An 11,379-nucleotide genomic window follows, 5' to 3' on the forward strand; every position below is an offset into this window, starting at 1 on the left:
GAATTGTTTGTTTAAGTGATATAAACCAGAATAAAACATCATGAGTCTTTAGTATTTTTGAATATCAGGAGGCATATTTTCTCCTAAACAGAGGTAGGAGTTTACCATAAGGACAACCGCAAACTGCCAATTGGTAGTCTAGACATTGGGAGTATACTGTATATCTCAATCTGATTATTCACCAGTTTGATTACACACTTTAGCAATAGTATACTCATATTAGCCCGAAAGAACTGCAAGTCCTCAAATGGCATTCTCAGGTCAGAACAGGCAACATTATTTGATATATTGTTTATAATATTTTTTAGTCATTGTCAAGAGTATGAGTTTATTTTTTTCTATCTATCAATGGACTTTCATTTCATGATATTAAGAGTGTCCTTTTTCTGGTGAAGCATTAAGCCTGGTTTAGATTAATTCCATGGCATCAGAATTAGATAATTAGTTACCAATCCAACTTAGATCTAACCTAACTAAACCCTCTACTCCAGTAGAAATACATTTTTTTCCCTTCCACCTACAAGCATCTTTCATGCTACTCCTTTCATTCAGGGAAACATTATTTACCTAAAATTAGGTCAATACAATACAGGCACAGTGGCAGTAGCTTTCCACAGGAACATAAAGATAAAATTAGTGACTATTTTGTCACCCATTACATGCATTTTAACTTTTTTACATTTTTGCTCTTAAGATATATTTCCAGTGAAATTTAAATACAAAATCACCTCTAACAAATTATAACCTCAGATGCAAACCAAAATACATTTGAGGAGGAGTGAAGATGCCTGAGGGATACCAGTTCATGCCTACCAAAAAACTAGAAAGAATTTGCAAAGAATATAAGTCTTAGAGATCTATAGCACTACTAAACACATATGTTAAATTATATATAATCTTGCAGTAATCTAGAGTAGCTGTATACCTAGATTAAAAATCTACCTTGTTAGCTTAGCTGCTGGACCTTGTTTGCACTCACCTTGTGCAAAATATTCTAGGACCTAACCCACCTAAAATCTAGCAATGAAGGGATAGAATGTTTATATGCAGCTCCCCATCCATGTACTAGTACATCATACATATACCAAAGGCTTTTTCCCCCTAAACGGGGGGTAGCTAAAAGAAAAATGCATAGAAACCACTCCCACCCATTCCATTTCCTATATATTCCACTCCCCTCCACCCTCCTCCCTCCCTCTTATCTTGGCACCTCCTGGATGACGGGTCATCCCTGCATCCTGTCCACTGCCCTCGGTCAGAAGCAGTGTCACAAGACACAGCACATCCACAGCAAGGCTGCTTCATAAATTCGATGACCCCCCCTCCGTCCCCCCATGCAGAAAAGGAGAAGACGGGGAGAAATCCCTTCGGGCTGCGTCAATTTTTTTTCTCATACATACTTCCTCATCCCCAATGCCCCACCCCCTCCCCCTCAAGCATCACAGCATCATCTATACACAACCCCTCTCCATTCACCCCTATCTTCTGTCCTCTCCTGTCCTTCCTCCAGAGACATTCCTCTCTTTTGTAATGCCCCCTTCACCCCATCCATCCATCCATCTCATCCTAGGACGCCCCCTCATATTCACTCCTTCCACCTCTGCCTTCCACACTTCTTTTACTAATCTTTCTTCACTCATTCTTTCCATGTGTCCAAACCATCCCAATACTCTTTCATCAACCCTATCTCCCAGTTCCCTTTCCACCCCTGTTCTCCTCCTCACCTCCTCATTTCTCACTCTATCCAGCCTAGTAACCCATATCATACTTCTCAGACACCTCATCTCAAACACATTCAAAATCCTTCTCTCTTCCTATCTCATGTTCCATGTCTCTGCCCTGTACATTGCTGTTGGCACAATCACTCCTTCATATAACCTCCTCTTAGCATCCATTCCCAGATGTATATTTCTCATTACACATTTCAATCCACCAAGGTATTTACTCGCTTCTCTCAATCTACATTCTATTTCCACCTCCACTCCTCCCTTTCCTGCCACATTCACACCCAAGTATCTGAAACTATCCACTTCCTCCAGTCTTTCACCCTTGATGCTCACTTCCAGCCTGCTGTCACTCTCTCCCCTTGTACATCTCATCACCTTACTTTTGCCCACATTTATCTACAGCTTCCTTCTTTCACACACCTTCTCAAACTCTGTCACTAACTTCCTCAATCCCTCCTCTGATCCTGCTACAAGCGCAATGTCATCAGCAAACAACTGGCTCACCGCCCACTTTCCTCAATTTTCTTTAATTATCTCCAACCCCTAGTGGAAGACAAAAAAAAAAAAAAAAAAAAAAAAAATCTTCTGAAGTAAAACAAGTTTACATAGTTTATCTTAGACTATGCCCTCTATTGTATAATTCCCTGCAAAATATGGGGGCATGATAACCATTGCTACATAGGGACTGCCCATCTGTTATAAAACTGTAAATTGCAACAACATTGTATGGGTTCATTTCTGATGCATCTACTTTGCATTGGGATCATCAGGAACATGGGAAGTTAAATGAAAGTTGGCAAAATGGTTCTCCCCTTAAAATTTAGGATTTCCCCAGAGATAATCATTGTGTACAATTCTGTTCTTTCCAGCTGTTCTCAGATCTATAATTCATTCCCTTTCTTGCTGGGCACCGAGTTCCTTACAATTTTCTCCCTGGTTGGTTAAAATAGAGGTGATCCTGTAGAAAGATTTCCTTTCGCCATGTCCTGCCCTGTTTGAGCAGCCTATGACTGTACAAAGTTAATCATAACTACACTTCTCTGCCAATGTCTTATCTCCTTTGAGGTTTGTCCTCCAATATGGCAGTATAAACATGAATTACACAATCCCTGATGTCACATAGCACTGGTCTATAACTTCAGTTCACTTCCAGCTTGGATAGGTCGGGCCTCCCAATCTATCTTGACCAGTTGTGTCTGCTAGTATAGGATTTTCCTCATAATTATATTTAGTCTCCTGATTCGCTCAGACTTTATCAATTTTTCTTTTGAATTGTACTACAGTAGAAGCCCTATATAATGAGTTCCTACATAGCGAAAGCCAGATTTAACAAAAGTTTAAAATAAGTAGGGGAATACCATGGAAAGCTCAAAGTAGTGATTATAATTCCATCAAACCAAGCAAATTCTGTTATTTGCAGTCATACTGATGAATAATCACAGAAGTCTTCTGGAAATAGGCCATAAAATTAGTCGGCTTGTGCATCCAGCATTGTGGGTCAGTTTTTCTTAGATTTTCTTAATAGTTACATTTCTGGCCCTGAGTTTCCCATTCTCTAACTTGCATTTTTTTTTTTTTATATTTCATATTTTCTGAGCTTATTGTAGACCCTCTTTAGCCCATTCTATCCATTTACCACTCTGTTACAAATCAAATATTGTTTCATCTAATTTGTTCCAGACATCGACCACTCTGGATTTTTTTTTTTTCATAGTTGTCCTTTTGAGTTTCTTTTCATGTCCCTTTGTTTTTCTTCTACCCCAATTTAATAAGTCATCTCTATCAAGGACTTCCATGCCTTTCATAATTCTATAAATGGCCAACAGATCACCTCTTTCTCTTCTTTGTTCCAGGGTTGGTAATTCCAGTTTAGACAATCTTTGCTCATATGTCAGTTTTGAAAGTATTGGGGCCATCTTTGTCATTGCTCTTTGAATTATTTCTATTTTCCTTATATCCTTTTTTGTACTGGGTGTCCATAGTGTCACTGCATACTCCAGTCTTGGTCTTATCAGTGTGACTAGTATTTTCTTGACCATTTCCTCATCCAAGTAATTAAACACCACCTTTATTGTTCCGACTATTTTCTTGATCTGCTTGTCTGGGGACATGTCTTTGGCGATGATTACTTCTAGGTCCTTTTTGGAACCAACTTTCTTTACTTTCTTTGCACCAATTTTATATTGTCCTGATTTTTTTTTTTTTCTTAATGTTGAAGTTCACTTCCTACTTATGACTCCTTTCCCAGACCTTGTTCAGATCTCTCTGTATTAATTCACAATCTTTTTCTGTACTTATTTTCTTTAGTAGTTTTGTGTCATCTGCAAAGAAAATCATGTAACATTCTACACCCTCATCCAAGTCATTTACATACAGTATAGCAAACATTATTGGAGCCAGTACTCAACCATGTGGGACTCCACTTATCATTTCTTTCCAAGTAGAATTTTTATCTCTAAACACCATTCTCATTTTTCTTCCATGCAAGAAATCTTCCATCTATTTCAATAGTTTTCCTTGTATACCTCCTGTTGTTTCGAGTTTTCTTAATAAATTTTGTGTGGTACATTATCAAATGAGGAAATGACAATAATAAACCAAAAAGTTAATGGAAAAATAAAAGTAGTAGTTGCAAGAAACCTTTATCACATAGCTTCACAATAAACACATAATGAATTGAACAATTTCCGTATTAAAATGCACATAATAAGATATACACAGAAAAGGGAAAAAATACAATAATTAAAAAAAGAAATGGTAAACATATCACAAAAGTGAGAATTGGTCACAAGGAACCATTTTGGAAGTTTCACAATATTGTTTCACTATTATGTTAATGGAAATTTTCTAGTTTATATAAACCCACACTTACATTCAGATTTTCATCATAATTATTTTTAATAAGACAGGATTCAATAATGTTTATTTGTAAAGTGGAGTGACAAGAAACAATTTCTTGGGGATGGTCCCAATCAATGGAATGGTTGGTATCTCATATGGGCGAATAGGCCACTTGATGCTTGGCCAGTTATAACACTATTTGTGCTGGCTCAACCTAAATTTCAGTTCCTTGCCAGTTTGACTGATGTAACATAAACTACAGTTCTTGCAAGGAATACTGTATAAACTTAGCAGTGTATCTTAAATGATGCGACTTGCATCACTTTTTTGAGTGAAATGAACTGAATGAATATTCCTAGAATAGGTCATGTTTAGATTGAGGTCTTGTGAGCCCAAACATGGAATGTTATAGAGTTATATTAGAATATGGCTGCTGTGGCCAGCTCGGCCATTGCCATCATTTCCAAATCTTGTGATGCGATGAAAAAGCTCAAACAAAAATGGAGTCTTTCTGGTCATGATGGGGTGAGTATGCATGATGTAGCTATTGGATGATTTTCAGCTTCCTCGGCCATTGCCATCATTTCCAAATCTTGTGATGCGATGAAAAAGCTCAAACAAAAATGGAGTCTTTCTGGTCATGATGGGGTGAGTATGCATGATGTAGCTATTGGATGATTTTCAGCTGAAAATCATCCAATAGCTACATCATGCATACTCACCCCATCATGACCAGAAAGACTCCATTTTTGTTTGAGCCTTTTCATCGCATCACAAGATTTGGAAATGATGGCAATGGCCGAGCTGGCCACAGCAGCCATATTCTAATAATTTACAATTATAAGGTCGAGTGCAAGACCACTATATCTGTTAGTGTTTCTACCTATTCTGTGTTAGGTGATGGCATGTACAAAGGATCTGTTCAGGTAAAGAGGGACTTGAGCATGAAACAGTTTGTATATGAAACATTCACAATACTATTACAGTGTATTACACAATTTCAAAGAGATGTCAATCTTTTAATTAAATTTTCTTTTACAGGATGAGGGTAACTATCACCATTTCTTTGGAAGTGCTGTGTGTAGGTTCCATATATGTCATACAATGAAAAGGATCTGGTGTGACATTTGCAGCACTGCTCTTAGACATCATATAATGGTCCACACTAGAGAGAAGCCTTTCCAGTGTAACCTGTGCAATTCTGCTTTCTGACAAAAGGGTGATCTCAAATGGCACAAAAATCACCTCAAACATCATGTGGTGACCCACACAGGAGAAAGCCTTTCCAATGTGACCTGTGTGATTCTGCTTTCTCACAAATGGATGCTCTTACAAAGCATACAAGGACCCACACAGGAGAGAAGCCTTTCCAGTGTGACCTGTGCTATTTTACTTTCTCAAAAAAGGGTCATCTCACACAGCATATTAGGACCCACACAGGAGAGAAGCCTTTCCAGTGTGGCCTGTGCAATTCTGCCTTCTCTATAAAGGGTTCTCTCACAAAGCACATGAGGACCCACACAGGAGAGAAACCTTTCCAGTGTGACCTTTGTGATTCTGCTTTCTCACAAAAGGGTCATCTCACACAGCATATGAGGGCTCACACAGGAGAGAAGCCTTTCCAATGTGTCCTGTGCGATTCTGCTTTCTCGCAAAAGTACTATTTCACAAAGCACATGATGACCCACACAGGAGAGAAGCCTTTTAAGTGTGACCTGTGCGAGTCTGCTTTCTCACAAAAGGGTAATCTCAGAAAGCATATGAGGACCCACACAGGAGAGAAGCCTTTCCATTGTGACCTTTGTGATAATGCTTTCTCACAAAAGGATGGTCTGACAAAGCATATGAGGACTCACACAGGAGAGAAGCCTTTCCAATGTAAGCTTTGTGATTCTGCTTTCTCACAAAGTTATGGTCTCACAAAACATATGAGAACCCACACAGGAGAGAAGCCTTTCCAGTGTGATCTCTGTAATTCTGCTTTCTCACAAAAAGGTACTCTAACACAGCATATGAGGACTCACACAGGAGAGAAGCCTTTCCAGTGTGACCTTTGTGATTTTGCTTTCTCACAAAAGGGTTATCTCACACAGCATATGATGACCCACTCAGGAGAGAAGCCTTTCCAGTGTGACTTGTGCAACTCTGCTTTCTCAAAGAAGGGTCATCTCGCACAGCATATGATGATCCACACAGGAGAGAAGCCTTTCTAGCATCACCTGTTTGATTCTGCTCTCTCACAAAAGGGTAATCTCACACAGCATATTGAGACCAACACCTGAGAGAAGCTATTTCTCTCTGACCTGTGTGATGCAGTTTTCATACAACCAAGCTCTCTAACAAAGGATGTGATAATGCACAATTGAGAAAAGCCATTCCTGAGCAACATATGAGGACCCACTATGGAAAGAAGCCATTCTTGTGGGATGGAGCTTTCTCAGAAAAGAATCGCTTCAAATATTACATGATGAACCATAAAGGATAGTAACTGCCTTTCCAGTGTGACCAAAGCAATTCAGCTTTCTCACAAGAGAGGTCTCTCAGTGGTTACATGAGGACTCACTGGTGAGAAGCCATTCCAGTGTGACCTGTGAGATGAAAAAAAGTATTTCCTCCAAGATTTGTGCATGTCTGCGTGCACATATTTTACAACCACCACACAGGGGGAAAATAAAAAAGGGAGCACACGAGGTTTTCAAGATGAAAATGAAATGTTTTAATTAAAGATATTAATTCTATAACTTCATAATAATGAATTCAAAATAAACATGTGATTTTGGGAATCTGTCAGTGACCTTTGAAATGGAAGTGTACAATTTCATAATTTTACATGTAGTTTTGAGATCATTTGCACTGTGTTTGGCAGCTATTCATCACCAGTAATTGTTCAGTCAGTCAAGTGAAATAAATCAAAATGCATGTCATTAATATCGCCCCACTCAAATTAGATAGTCCTGATGGCCTGATAACTCTAAACACCTGGTACAATTCAATTTTTTTAATCAATTGTTTACAACAGAGACCTACTGTTGAAGAATAACATCATAAGCAAAGAAGATACTGATGAAAAAAGCTACTAAAAGAGACTTTAAGTAGTAGATTCTATGATAAAAGCACAACACTGAAACAAAGTAAAGATTTGAAGTTAAAATTTATGATGAAAGAAAAGAGCTGTTGGAAAGGCTCATCCCTACTTTCTGTTTGACTTTGATTGAAAAATAAAATTAAACAAAACAAGGCGGCAACCATGTGTGGTAGATAGTGCACATGGACATGGCCTTTAACCAGTAACGATTTGGAAATTTACAAAACAGAAAAAAACATTATTCAAATAACAAAATTGCAAAAAAAATATCCATAATGTCAAATTGAAGGGAAGCAAAATGAATTGCTAGCTGCTAGTGAATGGGTGGATGAAATAATGGTAGCTGCTATTTCCATTTATCGGACATATTTCCTGCAGATGAGGTACAAGAATGGTCAGTGTTTGATATCTTCTATTTCATATTGTGACTTTTCATTTGTGAGTGAAATTTTAATGACCCTTGTCTTGAATATGATTTTCTGCCTGATATTACAGATCAGTCAGTTTAATGATTTAAAATTTTCTGTGCAAAATATAAACAAATAAAAAAAATATATAAAATTTTACACAAGTGGTTTTTGCTCATCAGTATGAACAGTTCTGTGACTTGTCAAAATTGATGGATATTGAAAGAACCATTCTTGCATTGGTGCAGACAGTGAGTGAGGTTTAATCTAATGAATCAAAAACAAACTTAGAAACTGCTTGAGAGAATGCCATTTGGTTGTGCTTATGAGAATGAAAGGCCACCAATTATATACAAATTCAATAAATTTAGTGTGTATAAAGAGTTTGAATGCCAAAGACAGAAGTTAGATGAAATAAGGAGTTAGAAGCTAGAACTAAACAAGTTGAGAACTAGTAATGGACTATTATTTATTGAGTATATTTAGAGTTATTTGCAAAGCTACTAATTCTAAATAAAATTCATCAGTTATTAGTGCTATCTATATTCTTATGTACTACTAATCAGGTGAATATAAAATATCAAATATTTTTGTCAGCCCTGTCATTGATGTTACACAAAGGACTTGAAATACAAAATCAGTAGAAAAAATAAAACATACACCTAATGATTTGTCTTATTTATGGAAAGCCAGATTTATAAGATTTCAAATACATAGGCTAATAAGATATTAAACTAAATAGCACCCAGTGCATACCTCCATCAGCATCTGAGTCACAAAATTGAAAAGTATAATTTTGTCCACATAAATAATAGCAGGGGCCACTTTGTATACAATTCCTGGTATTTGTATACAATTATAAATACAGTAAAAGCTCTTTTATCTGTTATTCTCATATCCGGCTCTTTCATATAACCGGCATATTATTCATGAGGAAATAACAATTTTGTATAAAAAATTGAAAAAATTGAATTTATAATTCCCGCCGCCGCCAGAGGTAGCGCGCATCTTTCCCGCCATCTCCCACAAATTCCGCCACTCCGTCAGGCCCAGTGCCCACTGTGATAAGACGCCTGATGTTAAGCATGCGACTGTCTATTAGCAACTCTCTCAACACAAACACATACTGACAGCAAAGGAAGGCAGTGATGGCTGAGTTGAAGGATATGCGTGGTAGTGCTAAGCTTAGCGTCACTGATGAAGCTCTTCAGGAGTGGATGGAGGTCGACAATGACAAACCTATCACCCCCACACTAACCGATGATGAAATCATTCAGGCAGTGATTGAGGAGAAGCATGGTAAGGAAACAGAGGCTGATAGTGAAGAGGAAGATGACACAGAGCCAAGAGTAACGTGGAAGGATGCCGCTAAAGGATTGGCAACATTTATCAAGTTTGCGGAGCAGTGCACCTACATGGGGACTCACGACGTGATGCCTCTTCACTGTCTTCAAAATTAATTTTTAATGCAGAAAGACAAACATTCTAAACAAAGAGACATATGTGATTTCATGAAAATAAATAAAGATGAAAAAATATGAATATACTGGTAAATAAATAAACAACAAAAGTGAAGCCATTGAATGAAATTTATTTTAAGTACTCTATGAATAAAGGCAATAAATGTATTTTTTGAATATTCCTTCTCGTAACCGGGATTTCCCCTTTCCGGCACGTCTTTGGTCCCACTCCCACCCGTACCGGTTAAAAGAGCTTATACTGTACCATGGTTGCAAATTGGAAAACAGAAGACCTGGATCCACATACATCAAAACCTAATAACTTGTTTATTTGCCTTTCCACAAAATTTTATTGAAATAATTTTACAACTTTTTGACAATAGTTGCAAACAGACAAACCAACTAATACATGCTGGAAAACATAACTTCCTTGATGGAGGAAATAATACACACTTAAGAATGGTGTGCATTTACTTTACAAAGGCAACATTTGCACATTAGCATTTTTTTTTTCCACAGTAAAAAATTAGAGGGATTGTTGGCAATGAAGCTTTTGCACAAAAGTCACCTCAAAGATCATGTGGTGACCCACATAAGAGAGAAGCCTCTCCAGCATGACCCGTACAATTGTGATTTCTCAAGAAAGGGTCATCTCAGGCTCCATATGATGACCCATACTCATGAGAGGCCTTCCCAATGTGATGCAGCTTTTGCTCAAAAGGAGCAATCCTGGGCTCACCACAAAATACACATGCCCAACATGCTCTAAACCCATTACTTCGAGCAGACAGACAAAGGGCTCAGTTCAGTGCAATATGTTCAAAAACTGGGCCCACCTCACTTGCTGACACAAACCAATACACTAACACTTGGACATGTTCTATCTGCCCTCCAGTAACCCCACTCCCACCTCCCCAACCAGTAACCCCTTACCCACTCCCAATTTCCCTTCGCCCTTATCCCCAATCAGTGCTCCCCTTCCTTTGTCCCCGATCTCTCCTTTCCCCCCTTCTAGCCCAGATCCTATATCTTCCCCATTAACACCCCAACCTCAACCCCAAACGGCAACATACAACACATACAAAACACACAACAACAACAACATATCACAACACAACATTGACGGTATTAACACGAAAAAACATGAACTCAAACACTTTCTTAAACAACACAACATACACATTGCAATTATACAAGAAACAAAACTAAGACACTCACACAAAACACCATCATTTCATAATTACACCACCATCAGACAAGACCGGACCAATGGCAATGGCGGTGGACTCATCACCCTGATCCACCTCTCCATCTGTTTTGTGGACACAAGTGCCATAAACAAAATTCTCCTCCCTAACACAGATAACACTACAGAAATCCAATCCATTCGAATCTGCACAGGCAACAAATCAACACTGACAATAGTTAACATGTACATTCCCCCCCCCCCCAATCATCCCCCACACTTCCAAACACCTTCAGGCCTCAATTTAGCCAACTAGCCTCAATCCCCAACCTGATCATGGGTGGTGACTTCAATGCCAAGTCGTCTGCCTGGTATGTTGACAACCCTGACACAGACAGAGGGCTTGATATACAAACTCAATTTGACTCATTGACTATCATGAACAACACACATAATCATACACATAATCACACACATAATCATACACATAATCACACACATAATCATACACATAATCAACACACATAATCATACACTAAATTCTAAAAAAAAAAAAAGTCTTCAAGTCTGTTAAAAAGTCCTAAGGTCTAAAAAAAGTCCTGAAGTCTCTTAAAAACCGTGAAATCTAAACGTCGTGAAGTCTATAAAATTTCTGTAGTTTAAATAAAAAGAT

The 11,379-nt window shown here is 38.1% G+C and overlaps 1 protein-coding gene across 4 annotated transcripts in view; it reads left to right on the forward strand.

Moving 5' to 3' along the window:
* Positions 1 to 7,542, forward strand: part of LOC143030880 (uncharacterized) — a 31,050-nt gene extending 23,508 nt beyond the window's left edge. For 3 of the 4 annotated variants that reach the window (XM_076194110.1, XM_076194111.1, XM_076194112.1), the window contains exon 2: positions 5,610 to 7,542. In XM_076194110.1, the coding sequence (XP_076050225.1) occupies positions 5,798 to 6,781 (984 nt within the window). In that variant the 5' untranslated portion in view covers positions 5,610 to 5,797 and the 3' untranslated portion in view covers positions 6,782 to 7,542. Of the gene's footprint in view, positions 1 to 213; positions 261 to 5,609 lie in introns of those variants that run through there. The other variant, XM_076194113.1, reaches the window with a different exon arrangement.
* Positions 7,543 to 11,379: the final 3,837 nt, after the last annotated feature.

Source organism: Oratosquilla oratoria, chromosome 12 (genome assembly GCF_046742065.1).
Source record: "Oratosquilla oratoria isolate Oo_2021 chromosome 12, ASM4674206v1, whole genome shotgun sequence".
NCBI classification, from domain to species: domain Eukaryota; kingdom Metazoa; phylum Arthropoda; class Malacostraca; order Stomatopoda; family Squillidae; genus Oratosquilla; species Oratosquilla oratoria.